Genomic DNA, 23,166 nt, shown 5'->3' with positions numbered 1-23,166 from the left:
TGTGGGGCAAGGGTCCCCAACCTGGGGATTGAGACCCCCATTATCAGGGTGGGAAACAAGAGGAAGCAAAGGCCTGTTGCACAATGTTGCTTTTTTCCTAACTCTAAAGTTTAATATTGCCCAGGTTTACCTCTAAAATTGTACAAGTCAAACAGCCTCAAAAGGAAAATCACTCTGAAATAGTCACTGCTCATGCAGCCTGTGACGACGGCTCACAAGTCGGCCTTTTTTCTGTGGTTACGCAGTTTCATTCACATACACTTGGCAGTGATCGTGTCCCCTGAGCTCATAGTCTCTCTCCTCTAATCGAAACACCATATAGTCTCATTTTATACATCATTCAATCATTTTCTCCCTGAAGAGACACAACCGCCCATTTAAATTCCTCCTGAATAAGAGAAGCCTGAAGAACACTTATGAATGGCATTACTCACAGCAAGTGGTAATAATCCCAAAGAAGAAACTGTGTCACAAAAGTATTTCAGTCTCACCACAGTCCTTAATAATTCCTCTGGATTGATCTCATTTAAGAAATGTCAAAACGTTATGAGGAAATCAATAACGATGCCGGTCTGAGAAGCGGTGGTTTCCAAAATGAGGTCGTAGAACCTCAGAGGGTCCAAGAGGGAGCTTTAGGTGGTCTCTATTAATATGAATAATGCTTCAATATTATTTTGTCAGTCATAACACAGTGATAACAATTATCAGTCGTATTTTCTTTGAATATTTACACTCGTCTGTCATACAGCTGGAACAGTTTGGATGTTGCCTTGCAGACAGTTACAAACCTTTTCTAGACTAAAAGTTTGAAATTACAACCCTGATTGGAAAAAACTTGGGATGTTGTGTAACAGGCATGTCAAACTTATTCCATAACGGGCCGTGTGGCTGCAGGTTTTCGTTTCAGCCAAGGAGGAGCACAGCAGGCTGGACTCATTTAATCAGATCATCTCAGTCTTCAGCTGATAAGTAAGTGATCCCTTGATTGGTTGGAAGGGAAACCTGCAGCCACATGGCCCTTTATGGAATATTGCGTGTTGTATAGAATAGAAATAACAACAGAATCATTTGCAAACAAACTGTGTTAACTGACAGTGTTCCTGAGCCCATGTGTTAGTCTCCTTTATCCAAACTTGTGTCCACACAGTGGTGAACCTCGCTCCATCCTCGCTTGTGAGCGACTGAGCCTTTCCAGGATGCTCCTTTCATACCCAATCATGATACTGTCACCTGTTACCAATCAACCTGTTTACCTGTGGAATGTTCCAAACAGGTGTTTTTGGAGCACAACTTTCCCAGTCTTCTGTTGCTCCTGTCCCGACTTGTTTTGGAACCGTGCTACTGGGATCAAGTTCAGAATGAGCAGATTTTTACATAAATCAATGAAATATATTGTGTTTGCACTGTTTTCAATTTAGTGTGTGTCGTCAAAAAATCAGGGTTGTATGTTGGTATGTACAGAGTATAGGTTGTTTTTCGTTTTTTTTCCACAGAAAATATGCAAATTGAACATCACAAGACAGCACTTTCCACTGCCCACCGTCTCCTCTCCACCCCTCCACCGATGAAATTCTGCACAGAATCAGAACTACTTTAAAAGAGGCTCCTTTGGGGCGCCGTCTCTGTAATGCGGATCTTACTGTAGCTGTAGTACAGTTGCTGACAGCCCTGACTGACTGGTGCGCTCGAAGGCGGATGGGAGGCGGAGGAGTGCGTCCAATGGCGCGGCTCAGGAGGCGGCGTGTGGTGACAGGGGGAGGCGGGCTGCAGCAGCCAGCTGTTGGAAAGCAGCGCTCCTGAACCATCCGCCGCTACTGCGCCAGGTGAATGTCTGCACATCACAGCACGGGACCAGGACGCCAGACGAGACTGCTGCCCGCCGAGACGCCCGTTTGTTGCTGTTTCTCTGTCTTTTTTATCTTTATTTTTAACCTGCGACTTTTTCCTGTTTGAGTGGGTGAAACTCGGAGGTAAACACATCGAGAGAAGGTGAGATCACATGTGTTGCTGTTGTTGAAGCGTTTGGGTTTTCAGTATTAAAGCGAATGAGCTTCCCTGTGCGTCTCAGCTGTAAATAAAGTACCTGTTGCTGCGTTATTGGAGGCAGCCTATAGATGAGGCTATATTAGACAGGGATGCTTGGCAACTCGGGGACAGACGGGCTATTCTTAAACGGTCTATTTTGAATGACGTCGGCAAATGATTAGGTCTAATTAGCCGCAAACATTTTTTTAACCTATGTATTTTTACAGTTTTTTTTTTATTTTTAGTGGCGCATATCTCGCTGCGCAAAACAAGCCCGCGTCGTCCAGTCACCAGCGAGGATCTGCAGGGATGAGTCTCGTGTTTGGGCAGTGTCAGGTCGATGGATCAACAGGTTTCAGTCAGAGGAGCGCTCAGTTGTCATCTCGCAGGAGCAAACTTCGCACAGCCAGGAAAAAAAAAAAAAAAAAAAACTTTTTCCCTCCGTTCATGGAAAGATCAGATGTTCAGCTCACGCCGCCTGCGCGTACTACTGCTATTCTGGCTCTATCAGAAATATCAAGGCAATTCAATTATCTCCTGTTAAAATTAGACAAATATTTCCTCACCATTACTCTGCAAAGGGCCCGGCGAGCGCGTGAACTGTCTGACCCTGAGGATGACACACACACACACAGAGAAAACACTTGTTTATCCTGGTGTGCTGATGCTTCATTATAAAGCATTTTAAGCCAAACCCCGGGCAGACCTGAGATACAGTGGGGGCTTCCTCTTCTTTCAACATGTTTCAGTTTTGATTTGAATGGGTAAGGCTCTGCCACTGACATTTCAAAGTGACAATTCTTGGCCATCATGTCTTTTAACTCGAGCGTAGGAGGATTTAGGTGTTGGTTCATGCAAAGCCTGGTTCCAGGCTTGCACTTTGGGAGAGTTTTGGGCCTGGTCTCATGTTGTACCATCTTAGCACAGGACTTTGACTGACACAGGAGCGACTAAAATGACTGAAAACAAGGCTGTGCACCAGCTCAGTTAGGTGTCATCCACCGCAGCAGTATAGTGCTGCTGCAACTGGAGTTCAGTGTATCAGTGCAGCAGTCAGTGTATGCACAGCCTCTCTGTTTGATTGCTTTTAATCTGTAATCATTATATGACTGGAGGAAAAGAACGAAAACTAGTATTTCAGTGCAGCAGCATGACAGAGGTGCAGAAACACAGAGAGAGAGTTCACTAAGTGGATTATTGTTGCAGTATTTGTTGTCACTGAGGGAAACTGACCTGTTATATTTACCCGGATTCAACAACCGATCCTGAAAATGGACCAGAAAGTGTGATCACTTGCTCTCGGCATCTGCTTTGCCACCACAGAGTAAGCCATTAGCTTCTCTGGCTAGTATCTTTACACGTGTTTACCATGTTTTGGAAGCATTTTCAAGCCATTGTGCTCTGAATGACTCATGGAAAGAAAGCCATCAAAGCAGAACCCTCAATACTCTAGAAATGCCCTACTTATTTTCCCCTTCTCATTCATGCATACAGCTCAGTGCAGCAAGACAAATATCCAGTGTGCTGTACATTATTGAGTGTCATCACAACTGAGCAAACCTGTTGAAATCATCTTGTCCTCTGATGCACGAGCTTTTAGTTTTCTGTGCACGTGCGCTGTTGTCCCAGCGAGGTCCCCAGTGATCAGTCAGGCAGCTCCCAGGGTATGTCAGAGAGTAGGCCTACTGTGTGCTGCTGCCTGCTGTGCGTCTCTGATCAGCTTTTTCCACTATCTGGCCTCTGGGAAGGCGTCTGACAAAGGTACCGTCTTTCCCTATAGAAGCCAGAGACCCAGGGGCAAGTGTGCGAGTGTGCAATTATTGCACTGGTACAGGACAAACAGCGATTCGGCTTTACATTCGTATGCTGTGATTGCACTTTTGGGACTAGTTCGCGACGTGAAGAGGTGGAAAAAAAAAGATCTGCTATTTCATTTAATTTCTGTGTTTTCTCAGTGGTGAGAGTTGGCCTTGGAGATGAAAGGTCACAGACTGTAGGTGTGTGCTGCTTTTTCTGGTGCGTTCACAGACCTCAAACAGCAGTTGTCGTATGAGAAAACATCCAGAATTAGCTGATGCGTGAGGCACAGCCAGGCTTTACCTGCCTGTCTCGGCATTTAGGCCTTTTGACAAACCCACCAAACCACAGACAGTTCTATAGCTAACTCCGCACCATTTGACTGGAGGTGTAGCTATATTTACCCGGCCAGTCATGGGTTTTAACAGTGTTGTCTGCGGCGGCGATAATCATCGTTTGGTTATATCTGAGAAGAGGGGAACTCTCTATAAAACCCTGAGATAAAGATCTGTCCCACTTCCCTCTCTTCTCACCATTAACATGCCTTGATATGAGGTTCAGTTGTCTCACTTCTGGTCCAAAAAACAGAACATCTTGCCCTGAGTTCAGTTCTTTGAAATAGTTGTTGGTTAGACAGAACAATGCAGATTTTTGTGGTCCTTTCCTTACAAGCAAGAGCTACGTCTCTGCAGTGTGCCCCCGTTTAACGTAGAGGCAATGGCAGGGACGGGTTCCTCTGCAGCTGTCAGTGCTGAGGTGTGTCTTGTCTCTGCAGTATATTCAGCACAGTGGATATCACAGGACTTTATAAGGTAATGAAAAGGGCAAAGAGGTGGATTCCTCCAGAAATGCCCCAGATGCCTGTGTGCCAAGCTTACGTTGAGGGACAGCGGGCACTTTAGGGGTCGTGGGAACACAGGCGCCATATCCGCTCAGGCACCATCAGGAGGGACAGGGAACTAAATATAGAGAAGTCCAATACATGTTCAGTATTAAGGGGGAAAACCAGTGAAAATTCCTCTGGGCTTTGGAGAAGCACTATATGGTTAGGTCAGAGGAGCCAGACCACCACTTAATGTAGTCGTTTGACTGATAGTGGAGTGTAAAATGGAGATAACTGACACAGAGAGCAAATTTATGTATGCATCTGATTTAGTGTCCCATGGTTTTGCAGCAAAGTCACTTTACGGTTGTCTCCCATAATGCAAAGAGTGAAAATAATTCCACATTTTTACCGCCGTGTCCAGCACTATACGGTCCTGCAGGGGCAGGGAAAGTACAGGAGGTTTTGTCGACCAAGAGCAACAGAAAAACAGCGGGTGTGAGTTTCAAAAATGGACATTCTCAAGCCAGCCACAATCCATCCATGCCTCTGCCGTCTGCCCCTCCAAATCCTGCTTTTTTTCCTGACCTGGCTGCGCATGAGAGACGAGTGGGTGGCTTTTAGCTTCAGCCATCTTTCAAAAACACACCGTTTTCCTTCTAGTGTTTGGCTTTAGCTAAAGCCTGATGAACCTTTAAAAGGAGCTATCCGCTGTATTTTTAACCCTGTCTCTTGGGGCTGTGCGGTGCAGTCGAGCGCTGTGCTGCTGGCCCGGGGGTAACCCAGACTGTGGGGGTGTCAGACTGTGTGGACTGCTGGCCCGGCGAGGGCCGCTCTAACTTTAGACCGCATCGCCTCATGGTGGTAAAAATAAACACCCTGTCCTTACCAAGGGGGAAGGGACTCGAGTCACTTAAACCAAATGGATGACATTTTCCCACCAGAATTATGTGAAAGCGATGAGGAACGTTATTGAATATTTGTACTGATGTTAATGTAAAATGTAGCATGGAAGCAAGAATAAACCACCGTGGCCACTGCGTACAAATCAAGAGACATTTTTCATGCAACTTTATTTTTTGTAACTAGAGAAGGAAAGAAATATATTTACGTTTTATATCACTTTTATTTCTTGATGCTCACTGCAGCAGTGTGAGCGCAAATAACACAAACGTATTGTCTTCTGCTAACATGACATTGCTCTGTTTTCCTTTACAGGTGTTTTGCAGAGTGTCTCACGGCAGAAAAAATGGGAAGGAAGAAAATACAAATTTCTCGGATTCTGGACCAGAGGAATAGACAGGTGGGTCAATATTTAATGCAAATATAATACGAATCAAAACCGTAACTTTTTTTTAAGTGGCAAGTTTGCCTGAGTGATATTTACACTACGGCACATAGACGTTAGTAACTCATGTTTGTGCAGGAGCATCAAAAATATTGCCACATGCTGTACAGTCATGACTGAGAGTCAGAGAGAAGCGTGGTGGTTGTACAGATTTGGATATAAAAACATGTTTTGTGCATTATGTGGCAGAGACGTAGCTCCGGGGGGCCGATGTGTGTCGGCATGATTTCTAAAAGCTGCAAGATTGTGGAGGAAATTTTGCATTAAGATATCTAGATTGATAAAAGGCAGTGGGATCATAGCTACGTTTTACAATAATTATAAAACACATGCTTTGTTTTCTCACTTGCGTGTCAATGGCCGAACTGCAAATGCAACACCGGCGAACTGTGAGACTTACTTTCTGAAAGTTTGAGCTTTCTGTTGCCCAACGGGCTTCACCGACACGACGAAACACTGGCGTAAATTTAACAAAATCTGAAAGATCTACCAGTGAAAGTGAGGTTTTGTTCAGTAGCGAAAGAACAGTGACAGCACCTGAGCCCTTTCACGCTGAACAAAGAGGAACAAATGATTAAAGCTGAAAAAGGACAGTACGTATCAGCTTGATGGAAGATGAGTCTGATCACACAGATTATAAGTACAGTAATCGTGACATCAGAAGTTACATAGGTTTTTCTGCAGTGCCACATCTTGAGGTTATGTCAGTACGATACTGCAACGTGTGAGAAATGTTGACTTTATTAATATATTGATCAGCAGGTTTGAAAAAACACATCAAAAACACAAAAAGGAATCAATGCAGACGAAAAGAGAGATGTATTAAACTGTGCTGGCAAATCCAGTTTGTTTCTCATATCCGATCTTTAGGACTGAGTGCTTTTTTTAATCATTTCTATATTTAATAAAATAAAGTTAGTTTTAGACAGTGTTATGTGCTGTACAGATTTTAAAGCCTTCTGGGACAAACTTGTGATTTTAGGCTGCATAAACACACCTCACTGTCTGGTCAGCTTGGATTTGTGTGTTACGCTTTTCAATTTAAATAAGAAATTATTTTTTAGCAGTACTATTTTTAAACTGCAGTAAACATTATTCTGATATTACAAAAAGTTTGTTGATTATGTGCCAACTAACGGTAGTTGGTCAAACTGCTTTTTTGCCCCCATTTAAACTCTAATTTAATTTGTTCCCATCATTCGCTCCTGCAGAAATGTTAAAGTTCACACCAAAACTTTTCTACATATTTGATTTTAGATTGATATAAATACTTTAAAGGTGTACTTTTTACTACACCATCAGTAACTGGCTGAAGTTAAAACTCAGACACTAACCTCGGTGCTTTTTTGGTGCCGTAGGTGACTTTCACCAAGCGTAAGTTTGGTCTGATGAAGAAGGCCTACGAGCTGAGCGTGCTGTGTGACTGTGAGATCGCCCTCATCATCTTCAACAGCACCAACCGTCTGTTCCAGTATGCCAGCACAGACATGGACAAAGTGCTGCTCAAGTACACGGAGTACAGCGAGCCGCACGAGAGTCGCACCAACACGGACATACTGGAGGTACGGTCCAAGCTGCTGTGAGAGGAAGTGACAGGAACGGATGATTGTTTCAGAGCGGGAAGCATGAACGGGAAAGTCGGGTTGCAGGCTTTTCCAAAAAACGACCAGGAGTTTTCATAAGTCATTCTTGCTTTTCTAAATCTTCACGCCGTCACTGTGGGTAATTTTCCACATGCACTTTCTGTTCTGTATCAGACTCTGCGTAGGAAGGGCCTCGGCCTTGAAGGCGCAGAGCTCGACAGCGAGGAGAGCATGCAGGTGGCCGCAGATAAATATCCTCTCGGCGAGGGCATGGATCTCTCTCTGGCTCGCCAGCGCTTTTATGTCAGTCCACACACAGTTCTGCTATAGCACATTCAGCACACACACACGTTTTAATGTGGATTTTTCTAATTCTCATTATTCAAATGAAACAAAACAGCTCATAATGTCCAGAAAGACAATATGTTTTTTCACATTTTGCTTCATATTCTTCAGACTTTAATTCTTACCCTGTTTTGTCACATGGACTTAACTCTTCAGGCTCCGTCGCTCCTCTCCCCGGAGGCCCAGTTCCTGGTGTCTGCGGGCTGTGAGAACGGCTTCCCCAACTCCTCCGGATCCAGCATGGCGTCACACAGACCTCCGGGCTTTAAATCTCTGAGCTCCAGATCCGGCTCTGCCAGCCCCGCTGCACCACACGCCCACACTGCATTCATGACGCCGCACTCGGGTGAGCAGGAGCTCCTGGTCTTACTGCATGAAGCATTACCAGAATCACTTTAACCACAAAGTGAATGATTTGCAGGACGATTTGTGATTATTTCTTTTAAAAAGCTGTCAATTCAAGACCGTCAGATAACAAAGGGACCATGGATTCCACATATGTTACAGTACACACTGAGGAAAGTAGCCTATTTATCATTATAATGTATACGTGTGTACATAGTGTACTATACACTATGTGCCATAAATGTAGCCTAAACTTTTTATAGAAAAAACAAGTGAAGTTTAATAGTGAACTGCCAATTTATGTTTTTAAATGTACATCATTATCAAAATATACACAATTTTAAAATTGTGACTTTATGAGAACCAACTAAAACTGTCTGTTTATAAATTAGTGATCTGTCACAGAATATTCACCCTCTTTCACCACATGTTTGAAATATCAGCCAACGGGCCTATTTTTCTGCTTAAAAATAGACGTTTGGAACGAAAATCCGTCAAACGCTCTGCGAGGGCCTCGCTGAAACGCTCGCTGTGAAATTCACATGTCTACTGTCAACCCTCTGCGCAGCTGGCTGTGAACTCACAGGAAGTGTGCGTACGTGCGTGTGTGTGCGCGCCAATCCACACACGCTGTCGGTCTGCTTTGTGAAACTGGCCCTCCACCAGTTCTGCGGTTTCTGTACAGAATGTAGCGCACCTGCCAGTCATGTCAGCCCCTTGTGCAAACGATCTGGATGCAGCATGATGTCACTGCGTTTTTGACTGTATTCTTACTGTTTTTATAGTAATTGACCGAAATTGATTCTGTCAGGTCAGTCCATACTTGTGAGGTTTTGCCCGTAAGCCCAGAAAGATCAGATTCTAATTGAGGTCAAACTAAAAGAAGAAGTTCTTTTTTATCGCACTTGCAGAGAAACGGCGGGAGGTGATGAATGTATCGCAGAGAATAAATTATTCCTCTGTGGGTGAAACAAGCTCACATCTCTTTTCGCTTCCTGCTCCTTTCTTTCGCTGCGTAGGTATCGGCTACTCCGTGTTTTCTCATGGCGGCCTGAACCGAGCTCTGGACATGAAAAGCCCTCCTCCGCTGAACCTGGGCGGGGAGATCCTGCGGGGAGATGCTGCTAATCAGGGCATGGGGGCCGCACGTGCTAACCACAGCGCTGCTGTAAGTAGCCGAGCTGTCACCCTCCGGTGTGATCTGCACTGAGAGACGTCAGGGAGTCTAACACGCTGTACGTTCTAGCTCTTCCACAACTGAACTGACGTGACAGCAGGTGTTATTTGCTCTGCCTGCATGGAGGAGCAGTTTCGCAGTTCCTCTCTGTCACTCTCACCTCTCACAGATACATATTTTATGTATGCAATGATGTCACTGTATCACTGCACGCATGAGAGTTTCGGTTTATTTCTCTTTCCTCGTTCATCAGAGGGGCGTCTTGTACCAGGGCCTACACGGCGGCAGCTCCATGGTAGCCATGGGCAAGGCAGGGCTGCTGGGTCACAGTCTGGGAGGCTACGGCCTCCCCTCCCCTGGAGCCTCTGGTATGTCCGCTGTGTATCATCCTTTCTGTTGTAAATTAGGATGGACAGAACTCAAAAAGTGTGCTTGATTTACAAAACCAGGCAGATGAAAAGGTACTTTGAATGTTTATTTGCTTTCTTGTCGAGAGTTAGATGGGAGGATTAATGCCACCCTTGTTTCTGAGACACAGCCAGTAGTTGTTTAGCTTAGCTTAGCACAAAGACTGGAAACGAGGGGAAATAGCTAGCCTGGCTCAGTCCAAAGGAAACAAAATCATATACAGAGACAGATTTGCAACCTCACAGTGGAGTCAAGACTACAGGAAGTTACTCTTAGACATAACTCCCAGTCAACTAAATGGCACTTTAACAAATTAAACAAACGAGATATAGCATGTTAATTAGTGAGTTTTAGAGCCAGGCTAGCTGTTTCCCCCTTTCTCCAGTCTTTGTGCTAAGATAAGCTAAGCTAAGCTAAGTTAAGCTAAGATAAGCTAACTGGCTGCTGGCTGTACAGTAGCTTCATGCTTACAGTACAGACATAAGAGTGCTATCAATCTAACTCTCAAGCAAATAAGTGTATTTCTTAAAATGTCAGTCTGTCCTGTTATGGTGAAGATAATATATCCGATCATTCACTGATTCTGGTTAATTAAAGTCTGTCTTTGTGGCCTTTTTTTAATCTTTTAATTTATATCCACGTCTTTTTTTTCCTTCCAGAGTACAGCCAACCTGGTTTTTATCACTCTGTTAGTCTTCAACGAGGAGCAGTGAACCCCTGGCAGCCAGCACAGCCGCCTCAGGAGCCCCATGGGCCTCATATAAGCCCGGGGTAAGGACATTAATGCGTAATAAGGTCCCTGTGTGTGGATAAAATATGGAACCGTGGCAGGAAGCTGAATCCGCACACTCTTCTCAGCTCCAGCAATGCCTTTTTTATTCACTCCCGCTGTGCAGTTTCAATCATTCAGATCTTGATCTGACGCAAAACTGCACTAACAACCGTCACATTTTAAATACAGTGATAAGATAAGATAAGATAAGATAAAACTTCATTGATCCCACGCTGGGGAAATTAAGTTGTTGTAGGCAGCACAAATAAAAAGGAGGAATAGAAAAGAGCAAATAGACGATAAGAGGATATAAAATAAAATCAACTTTATATATGCAAGTTATGGTGTAAGTGATGGCAATCATCTGGCCAAGGAAACCATAAATGTGGTTATCACTGACAACAGGTGTCAACAACTAGAGTGCAAAACAAGAAGATAAACAGTCAGAGAAACAACAACAAGGAAAAGAAAGAAAATCATTTCTAATCATTATGCACACACACACACACAGACGAATGAGTAAATGAATACGTAAATGAAATATAATCAAAATAAATGTAAAAAACAGGTGATTAAAGTAAATTAATAAATAGAAAAGGGAAAAATTAAGAAAAAATATTAAATGAAAAAAATGAATGAATAAAATAAAAGTTCCAAAAGGAATAAAAAGTATATTATTATTATTATTATTATTATTATTATTATTATTATTATTATTATTATAAATAAACAGTATGTATATAAATGATAGATACAAATGCAAAGATATGCATAAAATAAAGAAAAGTATTGATTGATTGATTATATTTAGCCGTGAAAAAGCGAACGAGCACTTTAGGGCACTTCTCTATAAATGCAGTCACACATTGGTGTAAGCTTCTGGTTCCTCTACTGCGTTTATTTCACTCACTGTTGTTTATAGCATCCACACTGTTCACGTTTAATCTGTAACGCTGGATGGATTTCAGACGCCACATTTAACAGTCTTTTCTTGGATTTTAACAGCATCGTGTTGTCATGAAGCTGCACCCGATGCATGAAGACATCGTTTTAGAAGTGAAGATCTTCAAACTGACACATTTCTTTTGTCTTCCCTCGTGCTGTTTCTAGGATGTCCAGTGGAGGGTGCTCCTTCCCGTCCCAGTCTTGCTCCTCGACACCTCCACATCTGCCCTCCCTCAACCTCAACATCAAATCGGAGCGTAGCTCTCCCGAACACATGTCCTCGCCCACCTCCCCTCCTCTACACCACCTCAGGCAGCACTCGCCAATGAGCAACCCCGATTCGGCTCGCCATACCCCTCCGGAAGCCCGTCCGGCCAATGAGACGAAGGCGTTTCCCAAAGCCGGCTACCCACAGAATGAAGAGGAGGGGGGGCAGACGCTCCGGCAGTTAGAGATAAGTGATGGGTGGCAGAGATAGCTGCCTGCTGCGCTCTAACACCATCTCCCATTCAATCAGCTATCTTCCATCGAAACCAGTCCTCTCTCTCTCTCTCTCTCTCTCTCTCTCTCACACACACACACACACACACACACACATATACACACAGATAAAACACAGAAGATAGCAAGATGGGGTCAATTTGTCCCCATCACCCCAAAGAGGAACGCCTCTCTTTGTCTCCTCACACAGAGCTGGTCTCTTCTGGGCGATGGAGAATTTTCTCTGCCTCACTTGATTGATCCCACGAGGAGACGGATCCAGACATTTGCTTTCTGTTTGCTTAGGTTTAGTTTTCTGCGTGGGGCTAATGTGGGTCAAACAATTTGAAACGGTTCTGTTCTGTGACTTTGTTGAAGTTAGCAGTCAGCAGCACGTCGGGACCAGCTGAATTCCTCCAAAACTGCAAAACCGCCTAAGGTTTTAGCCCCAAATCAGTGGCACGGCCTGCCCACATGAAACCATTCAGATGCAGCCCCGTCACAGAGCTTTAGCCTTTCCTGAAACACAATAGGACTTTTTGAAAGTTCACATGTTTTGAAGTCTGTCTTAAAACTTTACTCACATGACCATGTGTATAATGGAATACTCAATGTTCGCTGTAATTGTTCCTTCTGTCCAAACTGGCTGCAAAAGATCCCTTCATAATGCAACTCTGATAAAAGGAGTGAGGGCAGTTTGTGCAAAAATGCAGTCAAAGATTCAGCTAACAGGAGGTTTCAACAGTCTGAGTTCATCAAATAAGGTTGATGTCTTTAATATTTAGTGTTTTTAGTGCAAAATTCCGTCTTTGCATTTGCCTGCAGTGTTTCATTGCTGAGCTTCGGTATAGGGATAGTAAATGTATTTGTGAACACAGAAGCAAGTCAAAGTGCTTTAACACAAAGAGGAAGTTTTGTACTAAAAAACTGTCACTTTGCAAGACGCCCACTTCATACATGTGGGTTTTGTTTCAAGACAGATTTGAAAGAAATGTGGATTTTACCTTTAAAATTCTGGGCACCAGTTTGTCTCAGGGACTTGGATTCTGGTTTCTTTGGGATGTTTAGAAACAATTTCTTTCTCCGGCTGTTTGTAAGACTTGAATTATTGATACGACTCAGTTGGATTATTCCTACGACTAATGCTAGTTCATCTTTTCAATCATACCAAAAGTTATGGCAGTCGACCAAAGTGTTAAAACATTGTCCGGATGCACTGCACACACATAGCAGCCAAAGACACCACGTTTGTCTATATTGGGTCTAATTTGATTGAAGTAATATAAAATGGTACCAGTTCTTTTTTCTGAAGGGCTTCATTTAGTAACTGCATGTCGTAGATATTGCTGAGCTTTACTGCCATCATCGTCTTATGATATTTTGAACTATATGAGACACTGTGTAATGTGTGAGTCTAAATATTCATAGGATTTGTCATAAAAGCCCCGCATGTTACCTTTTTTATTGAGGAATGTTTGGTTTTCATTATATCTGTAAATGTACTTTGCACTGTATTTCCGTGCACTGGATTTTTGTGTGTTTTAGTTTTGCATATTCAACTTTTGTTCTGCGACTATACTCGAGTCTGAATGAATTTCCCCTTTTTGTCCACAAGGGGTCATCTTACATCACAAAATGTGGAGTTGAATGAGAAAGTGCAGAGCAGGGAAGACCAGCCTGAACTATTGGTGATTAATTATCTATTGGGGCTCTATGACAAGACGCAGGTTTCCTGGTTCACCCTGCAGACGTTGAACAAATCCATCATGACAGAGTCTGCAGAGTGTCTGCAGAGTGTCTGCAGAGGCTGGCGGAGGTCTTCAAGTTCAAGTGCTGCTGTGGAATTAACTCTTTTTTTCTTTTTGTTTTTAATGCAGCAGCGTGGATTAATATCAGCATGAAAAACCAAATTATCAGTATTCTGATGTTTTGGGTTGAGTTTTTATATGTTTGCAGAACGCTTCACTAACAGAACAGAGACAGATTTTTATTTGACATTTGTTGTGATTCCTTTTAAATAAAACCCGGTTTGATTTGTACATTTTGTCTCGGCCCGCTTCTTTTTTTTTTTCCTTCTACAAAGGACGTTCAGTTTATTATCTGTCTTTTGAGAGAAAAATGTGATTCTGCTGCCTGTTTTTTCATGTACGTTCAATCTGAGGACAGATAAAATGCCGTCCGCTGTGTAGCCATCAGGCTTTCATGTGTCCATTTATTTAGTCTTATTCACCTCTGTTCCATCTTTTGAACACACACACACTCCCTCATTATCATGTCTGGCCCCTGTCAGGCAGCCCACCACGCAGCCACCAAACGAGAGGAACAAGAATGGACCACTTAAAAGCCTGGAGACCTTTATGTCTTCAAAAAAAAAAAAAAAAAAACATTCAGCACAAAAAGGCTCATTTCCACAGCTGGTTGTCTCACACTAACTACGCCGCAACGTTTCCTTACGCCACCACTGTGGAACATTTCATCTCAAAGCAGAGTCGAGCCCCGGCCCGACTCTGTCGTCTCTCCTCCCTAAATGAAAAGAGAGTCTCTCTGGGGTCATGTCTGGTCTGCTCCCCTGAGACCAGGCCAGCCCAGTCTGTAGGGCATGTCTGGGTCCTGCACACACACACCCTGGTTTCTATAGCAACCACAGCCCGCCATGGCTGCCCGACTGGGCCCGCTGCAGTCCACGGATCGGGCTGAGGGGGCCTGAGGCCTCCAGCACAGATGCACATAATTAATGTGATTATATAGATACGTCAGCCTTGTCACCTCTCAGTTCATTAGGCCGGACGCTCCCACAGACCTCGGAGAGGAACACTGCTCTGATGGCCATGCAAGGTGAGGCGGCTTCTTACAAATGTGCAACTTACAAAAGCTGGAAGTACTCCTCAATCATGCCGTCTGACAATAGAAACTTCTTCCCTGGAAAGTTTCCCCATCTCGGCGCTACATCTCAAACAGCCATAATATATGCGGGATGTCAGGTTCGTAAACCGGCGCCCTCCCAAACTTCTTCACTTTTCTCAGTGGCTTTGTGATTGTTGATATCCTCCAGTGAAGCATGTCCCAGTGCACATAAAAGACAGCGAGGTGGCCATCCCTCCCTAAAGAAGAGAACCTTTGTGGCTTCTGATTGGACGTGGAAGTCAAATGATATCACCAATTAATCATGTCAGCTTCCAGACAAAGAGCCTCTCCAGGCTTGGTCTGGTGAAAGGTCACGTTCCTCAACTGTTGTTAATTGACGGCCATTTAAAATCTGAATATTTTGATAATGTCATAAAGCTTATAAATTGAAGTTTGAACGTTGCCTGGCGAATGGAGAGGATGTGGAAGATTTCCAGAGAATGAAACAGTTTCTGTGGCCAAGCTGAGCATCCACAAACAAATTTTCCTCCCAGAGTCTTGAGGGGCACCGGGTTCATAGTAATTATCAGTGATTAAAGAATGATCTTCTCAGGAGGCTGGGGGTCAGAGATCAGGACCCGGCACTGCGGCGAGACACTCCATTGTCATGCATGATGTCTTTTGTGAATCGGGGCGCAGATTTTTAAAAGGAAACGTTTTATCGGCAGTGTCTCCCACGCTCGAGGGAAAGCAGAAGCAAGTGGGAACATCAGACTGAAACATGAAAATAATACACGTTTTATTGAACCACACGGAGAAAAACATTCAGGTTACAGCAAAAAGTTTGCACACCATGCATTCAGAAAATCTCCAAAAGCAACGTTTTCATCTGAACTTCACAGTATAATGATTCCAGAGCAATCAGTTCAAATATACTTTCTGGAAAAAAAACAAACACTAAAAATCAAAAACTGCCACAGACAACAAAAATGTACAGAACTGCAGCATCTGTTTAATTTCTAAATAACCACAGTTATTAAAGGCAATGTATCATAAATAAATAAATAAAGTCCACTGACACAAAACTGATTCTATTACTGATTGATTAATCTTACATGTACGTGACTGATTGGCTATAAAAACAGCAGAAATACTAAAAGCTGCTGCGGCTAATTAAGACACTGCAACAAAAACTGTTGCCAGTGAGTAGTGTTTGAAAATAAATAGGAAAACAAAGATGCATTTGGAGCGTTAATTTTATCTATCAACACATCCTATTCATTCTAAATGTGCATGATGAGGGAGAAGGGCATTTTTAAACTGACTGCGAACCCCTGAGCTCCCAGGCACTTAGGAATTCTGAAGGAAACTCTTTAGATAAAAGCAACAGCTCTTCAGTGCTTGGCTGATACACAGCCACAAACACAGTTCTGATTCACCTTCAACTAGGTTTAAATCAACAGGATGCATCTGAGCCCTACCACTCATCTGCAATCAAAAATATTACAGCAGAAACAGAGGAAACAAACAAATAAACAAACATTTAGCACTCTTGAATCGGTTCCTTAAAGAGGACAGACAGTCCCCCACAAAAATAAAACGTCTTATCTACACAGGGATTAAGCACTAATACTTTATCCTGGTACCAATTAAACATCTTATATGCAGCATTTAGCAATGTTCTTTTCAGAACAATTCAGGTAACACTGGCATAGATACATCTGAAACGTTGCAGAAAAATGTTTTGCTGAAGTAGCTGCTTGGACAACCAGGGGCCGGCCTCACAAAGCCACAGCAGCGTGCTAGCTGGACGGCTTTACAAACCTGGGCCCTATTTGTGCACATTTTGGTGTCTAAATGGGTACAAAAAGAAAATTAATTGATCCAGATCATCTCATCCGGCATCCATGAAACGTGCTGCAACGGCTGCAATATAATCCTTGGGGACAAATGTGCCCGTACAAGTATGTCCATTAAAAATGCTTGTTATTGCCACTAACAGGCTCAGATTGTTATTCCAAGTGTCTGGACACCAAAGTCGCACAATAACACAAACAGACTAACCGATCAAGGCGGTGGTAGAGCAGTAACTCTAGTATTCTGCAAGGTAAAATGACCGTTTTTGTCAATGGAGTCTGGTGGCTTTGAACAGAGCGATACAGCAGCTGTTTCTTGTTAAACTGTTAATCTTCAACAAAAAGGTCCATCTCTGTGCGGATCCTTTCCATAATGTTGACACTCAGGATAACAATGAGCCTGTCTGTGGCAAAAATAACCACTTTTAGTGGACGAGCTTCGACGGATGCAGTTGCCCTCGAGGATTATGTTGCAGCCTGATTGGCGGCTGCCGGCTGAGGTCATACACCGGAGCAATTCAAACACTTTTTACACCTGTTAGTACAAAATATGTAAAAAATATGGCCCAGGTTTAAAAATGTCAGAACTACCCTTTAACTCTTGTTTTCCGGTATCACAAAGCTGGTTCACTTTTAACTGGGATACATCACCATGGTAACCTATGTAGCATGGCTAACTGTGCTCCAGATCAGGTTAACTTCAGAGGCTCAGATCAACACCTGCCAACAGCCCGACCACTGACCAATCAGATCACTGAGAAAACTGAGTCATCATTCCTACAGGATGCTGACATGGACAGAAGTACTGGCTCACAACAAAAGGACAAGTAGAAAAGTAGTAAAAGAGACATTTTTGACATTACTGGGTTTAAAACAAAACTTTTTTCAGCGCATCTCTCGTAGTTCACAATAAAACAAAAAAACAACAACATGTTACTTTTCTAAAGTGAACATGTTGGATATGCCAAACATTAGGCCTTTTAAAAATAGCTATAGAAGGAAAATTTGGAGATTATTCCTTCTCTTTCTACAGCTTCCTATCCTAGTCTACTTGTGTATAGTGTATATATTTCACCTCACTGAACATATCACCTTTTGTTACCACAATAACCTAATTTCCCTGGGGGTATCACTGTGTTTTATTTAGTACTCACTTACTCTTTAGTCATTAAACTCTGCTTCTGTCATGTGAATGTACCCAAAGCTGGATCAGTAAACCCTGAGTGAACCCAGCCAGCTGATAACCAGCTTTGTGATAGCTGTAATTAAGGACCGTCAGTGTTAGACTGAGTGAAGCCAGGTAACTCAAAGAGGTGAATTTGCTTTGTAACACGGGCCCCAGTTCTCTCTGTACATTTGTGTTATGGACACCAGAAGCCTGCTGGTCTCAAAAACCTTGATCTAAACTTCTGTTGCAACCAAAAACAAGGTGCATTCTGTCTGTAGTTGTGTTTTAATGAAATGTCCCGTTGCTGTCTGCAGCTAGCCTTGGCAACAGCATAACAACATCTGAGGGATGGGGTTGCATTGCAGGTAGAACTGTATGGCACTCCTCAGTTAGTTCTGCATAAGGTACTGGTGGAAGTAGATGCCAAAGAGAGAGCTGATGACCTGGCAGGCAGCCACCCACCATGTGAGGAAGGCGAAGAAACCTCGGAAGAAAAGTGGAGTGAGGACGGTCCGCAGTGCGGCGAAGGTCTCTGACAGGCGTGCTACTGTGGCCTGGATGTCCTCCTCCACATCCTCCATCCCCTCTTCATCTTCATCCAGACCACTGGGCAGCACAGGAGCTGCCGTTGGCATCACCAGTGCCGGTGTCACCCCGGGGGTCTCCTCTGCACCGGTCCCCCAGGAGAAATCCCCTGCAAGATCAGTAGAGATCAGTCAAAAAAAGTAAGAAAGCAGACCTTTGAAAGAAACCACTGATGTTGTGTTTTACTGACATTAACAATTAAATTCTGGAAATTACAGAGTATTTTGATCTCTTGGGAAATCTATTTTATTCTCATATCTGTTTGGTTAATAAAACTCATGACTACAACCAGCAGCTAGTTACCTATCCATGTTAGAAACAGCTAGTCTGACTTTCCACCCACCAGCAGCCCAAAAGTTCACTAATGAACTGTTATTACAGGTGGTTATGTGCTGGACTATTTTTGTCCTGAAGCAGTAGCTGTTTCCCCACGTTTCCAGATGTTATGCTAAGCTAAACTAGCCAGCTCCTGTCTGTAACTTCATATTAACAGATAGAGTTCTATTAATCTTCTCATCTAACGTGATTAAGCAAATTTCCAGGATGGTTTGGAAAAGTGTGGATTCCTCCTCAAATGCAGTGATGATGATGGTGGAGGTATTTATTTACCCAGTGCCTTGAGTGCCAGCGTGGAGAACAGGATGAGAAAAATAGGAACCAGATACTGGAGAGTAACTACAGTCAGGTAGCAGAAGATACGAGTGACCTGAAAAACAGCACATTTATTCTCAGTTAAACCTGCAGTCTGGGACTTTTCGGTTTCCCAGCAAACCTTTTCTTTAGCTTAAAGTTCTGGATTCAAAGGTTAAAAATCAAACCCTCATTGTTCAAACAGCTGACCTTCCTCTGAATGTCAATCGCAGCGATACGTCCCGCCTCCTTCTTCATCTGCTCCACCCACTTCTGAGCCAGATTGAGGTAGGCCTGCATGTGGTACCGAGTGAGCGCCAGCCGCAGCACACACAGCACCACGATGATCCACAGGCGCATGCTGTCAAATGCTGCGCTGGAAACTCTGCAGAAACGTGATGATGAGAGATTGTTTACGTCTTTGGAATTGAGAAATTAGTTGTGTTGGATAAGCAAAAAAATGTACGTGCGCTCACATTGTGACAGAGGTCTTTCCCATAGGTGCATTGGCCAGGAAGTCCCTTGCAATGGGTTTAACCCACAGAACCAACACAATGACTGGAGACAGGAAGCTCATGTGCAGCAAAATCCTGTAGGAAACATAAAGGACATCAAAGAGAGCTGAAGACTAATATGTTTAATAAGGAGTACATTATTTGTTGCAGTATTAAAATAATCAGTTCTTACTGGATGAGTGGGCGGTCTGAGTTCATCTGTACAGCATCTAGATGAGTCTGAGCCAGACGCAGGCCGGGGAAGGCCAGGAGAGAACCAATGTAGGCACAGACGGCAGCCAGACCGAGCTTCACTGTCAGCTTGGTCACTGGGATGCTGAAGGGAGTCAAAACACCAAAAGGTTATCCTGCGTCTAGAACAGATATTTGTCAAGTCTGTTACTGGCTCAGGCGTAGCACTTTAACGCGGGCGGTGTCTCTTAATGCATAATGCAGTGTCAGTCAATATTAAATTAACACAGATACTTACGACCAGTCAGCGTAGCCCTGCTGTTTGGCGAAGATTTCCAAATTGTCAAAGAGGCTGGAAAAGCCCGACTCCAGGCCGAACTCCAGGTAGTCCTCTTTGACCACCAGCACCAGCATGGCCACGAGCAGAGACAGGAAGCCAAAGGCAAGGCACACCGAGCGTTCGCCGCCCTCCTCTGAGCGGAAGTAGTGGCTCATCAGAGTGTGAAGGGTCTTTCTGAGGGTGGTGGGTTAAATGAAAACAACCACTAGGAAAAAACTGCATTCATCCAATCTGAGACTCTCCAATACATCTTAATGACTCGGCTGAAAAGGCTTTTAATGTGATTTTTTACTACTCGCATGCATCCTGATAATAATATGGCAACTGGGAACCGTGCTAACTGATCATGTAAGTTATAGAGTGCATCTGCAGAAAATGATAATTATGTTTTGCAGTATCAATCAGAATTAATGTTTGCTGATTACTTGTGAATTATCTGTCATGACATAAGTGACTTAACAGCTGAGGGATACAGGCCGAAGAGAACAGTCAGGACACACCAGATGGCTCCGATATTGACTTCTTTTCTGGCGTCCACAACATTGTAGTAACACTCAGTGAACAGGAAGACACCCGTTGCATAGACGGCAAAATCTACCAGCCACTGGTACTCCAGGAAAAAACGCAACACTGAAAGTAGAAACAAGAGGTAAAAAAACATTAGTAGTTGTTAGTAATTGTTTTGAAGCAGGGGTCAGCTGTGGTGAATCAACAGCTGAGCTTGAGTAGTGTTTATTCCTGCACAGTGTCACCGTGGTGTAGATACAGGAACGTTTGTTTTTACCAAGAGCGTCAATGGCGTTGACTGGAGCTTTCTCGAGGTGAAGGTCGATGTCTTTGGGCACAGTGAGAGGCTTGCTCTCCCCATTCTGTCTCCTGGAAACAGAACACAGAAATCATACGACCATGTTATAAAAGAAAAGAAAAAAATATGTCTTCCATTACCGAGTTTTGCAAGAATAAACAGTGAGACAAAGACCAGAAGTAAAGCCCAACACTGGGAACAGAAGTGATGTCTGTGATCTGTTCACAAGTGGACAGCACTTAATACAAATTTAAACGACCACCAAGCACTGACCGCACTGTGATCCAATTAGTGTAAACGCTAATGGCTCCTGATGTGTCCCCGACAAGGACGTGTCAGGAAAATACCCAATCAACGCAGGACGTGGTGCTTGTTTTAGTGACAACACGCCAACACTTTAAAATAGGAGAGTGGCACTGATGTAAGTGGATGGAGGGCAAGGTCCTTTTCGTCTTGTCCTGTGCTACTTTGCAAGTCATAAATGACTCTGCTGCCAATCTCAACAGTTGGAATAGCTCATACATGTATATTAATTGTTTTCTTAGCTAGCTGTTAACCTGTGTGAGACATCTAGCGACACATAACAACTGTGTGCGCTGCCCTTTGACCTTCTAGCAGAAAGGTGATGTGTCTGGGCTGTCTACTTGTGATCGGGTCACCCAAGACGGACGTTACCGGTCTATAAATAAGAGTTTTTTCAAGGCAGTTTCTTCCTCTAAACTGATTTACAGAAGTGACGCAGTATCAGACCCTCCCCCAGCTCCCACCTGTCTCTCCTGTTCTGCTTGGGCATCTGCTTCCCAGCCAGTGCACACAGCTCTCCTTCTGACGGATGCTTGAACCTGAACAAACTGCAAAGAATGACAGGCACATGTGTGTAAACAGTCCACAGCACATTATGTGCATAACGTGTAATCTGACTGTCAGGGCGAGAATACCTTCCATTGCAGAGGAGCCAGCGTGCAAATGAGCAATGTGGAGCCATCCTCTGCATAATGCTGGCGGCCAGCAAGCTGACCACCAGCTGAATTCCCATCAGCGCCTGTGAGAGCAAACACACACGAGATCCAAGTCTGAAACTCCCATCTTGCACACGAGGGAAAGTTAATGTTATGTGTCTGTAGATAATGCATCAGAGACGGCCAGGGAACAGGTGCGCCTTGTCTACAACTGTGACAGTCAGTCAAGACAGCATTTCATGTTGACTCGGCATACCAGACCCAAGAAACTTTCAAGAACAGATAGTTTTAGCTACACCACGGGTGAGTTATCACAGGCTGCAGTAGAAACTAAGTCACACGCTATGCTAAAAAGCTAACAATAGCAAGAAATTTACTAAGTTCAACAACCTTAAATATAGGATGTGTTGAAAGCCCCTGCAAAATGAATGAAAGTTAGCAAATGGCTATCGTGCTAAATTTAGCTAAACTTCACCACCTGTCAGTGTTGCTGCAAGCGTTAGCTAGCTAGCTAGCACTAGCACTCCAGCTCTTACAGTAGTTACCGATACAAGCTAAATGAGCTCGCTGGCGATTTTTACAGCAGGTTTTTAAGACGGGTAGTTTCATGCCAGTGTACGAGGATGTGAACTGAGTTACCATCGCTTCTCTCGAACGATGTGGTTGAAGCTAAAGGAGCCGCCGGAGCTTCTTCACATGCAGGAAAGTGTAAGACAGCTGAACGAACTGACATGTGAAACTGCTCAATGTCCCGGATGTAGTAGTGGAGTCTCGCGCTGCTTTCAGGTGCTGCTCGAAAGCTTCGTAAATCCAAACTCTTGAAATTCCCTTTGGCAAACGAATTGGTGCCGCTCCTGCTTCGACTCATTAGCACTACTGAAGTACCGTACTTATTTTTGAGTTACTGGTATTTTACTTGCGCAGTCGTGTTTCATACGTTCATTCCACATCTTAAATTATTAATGACTTCCCTATGTTGTTTAGGCCTGTTTCATTTTGAAAACACGACCTAATATAAAAGGTAAAATTAATCTGCAGCATGTGACGCAGTTAGGTGAAACAACACCTGGACCAGGTAAACATAAAAGGGACCTCAAATTCATTTCTTGCCACGTTTGAAAGTTACTGCTAATTTTTTTTTACTTCATTGAAATTGTAAATGCTGGACAATCACAAGAAAAACAGAAATACAACACAATAGTTTTTTTTTTTAATGCTGCTGCTTATACTGCTAATAATACCGTT

The 23,166-nt window shown here is 43.5% G+C and overlaps 2 protein-coding genes across 2 annotated transcripts; one reads left to right on the top strand and one right to left on the bottom strand.

Annotated features, from left to right (window-relative positions):
- Positions 1-1,708: 1,708 nt before the first annotated feature.
- On the top strand, positions 1,709-14,089 carry mef2b (myocyte enhancer factor 2b). Its single transcript, XM_041935616.1, has 9 exons — positions 1,709-1,989; positions 5,864-5,948; positions 7,352-7,555; positions 7,751-7,879; positions 8,078-8,267; positions 9,286-9,434; positions 9,697-9,811; positions 10,511-10,622; positions 11,734-14,089. The coding sequence occupies exons 2-9, from the start codon at positions 5,895-5,897 to the stop codon at positions 12,044-12,046; spliced, it is 1,266 nt and encodes a 421-aa protein (XP_041791550.1). The 5' UTR covers positions 1,709-1,989; positions 5,864-5,894; the 3' UTR covers positions 12,047-14,089.
- A 1,602-nt stretch (positions 14,090-15,691) lies between these two features.
- Positions 15,692-22,645, bottom strand: tmem161a (transmembrane protein 161A). Its single transcript, XM_041935181.1, has 11 exons — positions 22,561-22,645; positions 21,901-22,004; positions 21,730-21,813; positions 20,942-21,033; positions 20,631-20,787; positions 20,116-20,331; positions 19,819-19,962; positions 19,608-19,721; positions 19,342-19,516; positions 19,111-19,207; positions 15,692-18,610 (listed from the first exon to the last, which is right to left on the bottom strand). The coding sequence occupies exons 1-11, from the start codon at positions 22,561-22,563 to the stop codon at positions 18,306-18,308; spliced, it is 1,491 nt and encodes a 496-aa protein (XP_041791115.1). The 5' UTR covers positions 22,564-22,645; the 3' UTR covers positions 15,692-18,305.
- Between the last annotated feature and the right edge of the window lie 521 nt (positions 22,646-23,166).

Source organism: Chelmon rostratus, chromosome 4, assembly GCF_017976325.1.
Source record: "Chelmon rostratus isolate fCheRos1 chromosome 4, fCheRos1.pri, whole genome shotgun sequence".
Lineage (NCBI taxonomy): Eukaryota > Metazoa > Chordata > Actinopteri > Chaetodontiformes > Chaetodontidae > Chelmon > Chelmon rostratus.
This window is presented reverse-complemented; position numbering and strand designations above follow the sequence as displayed.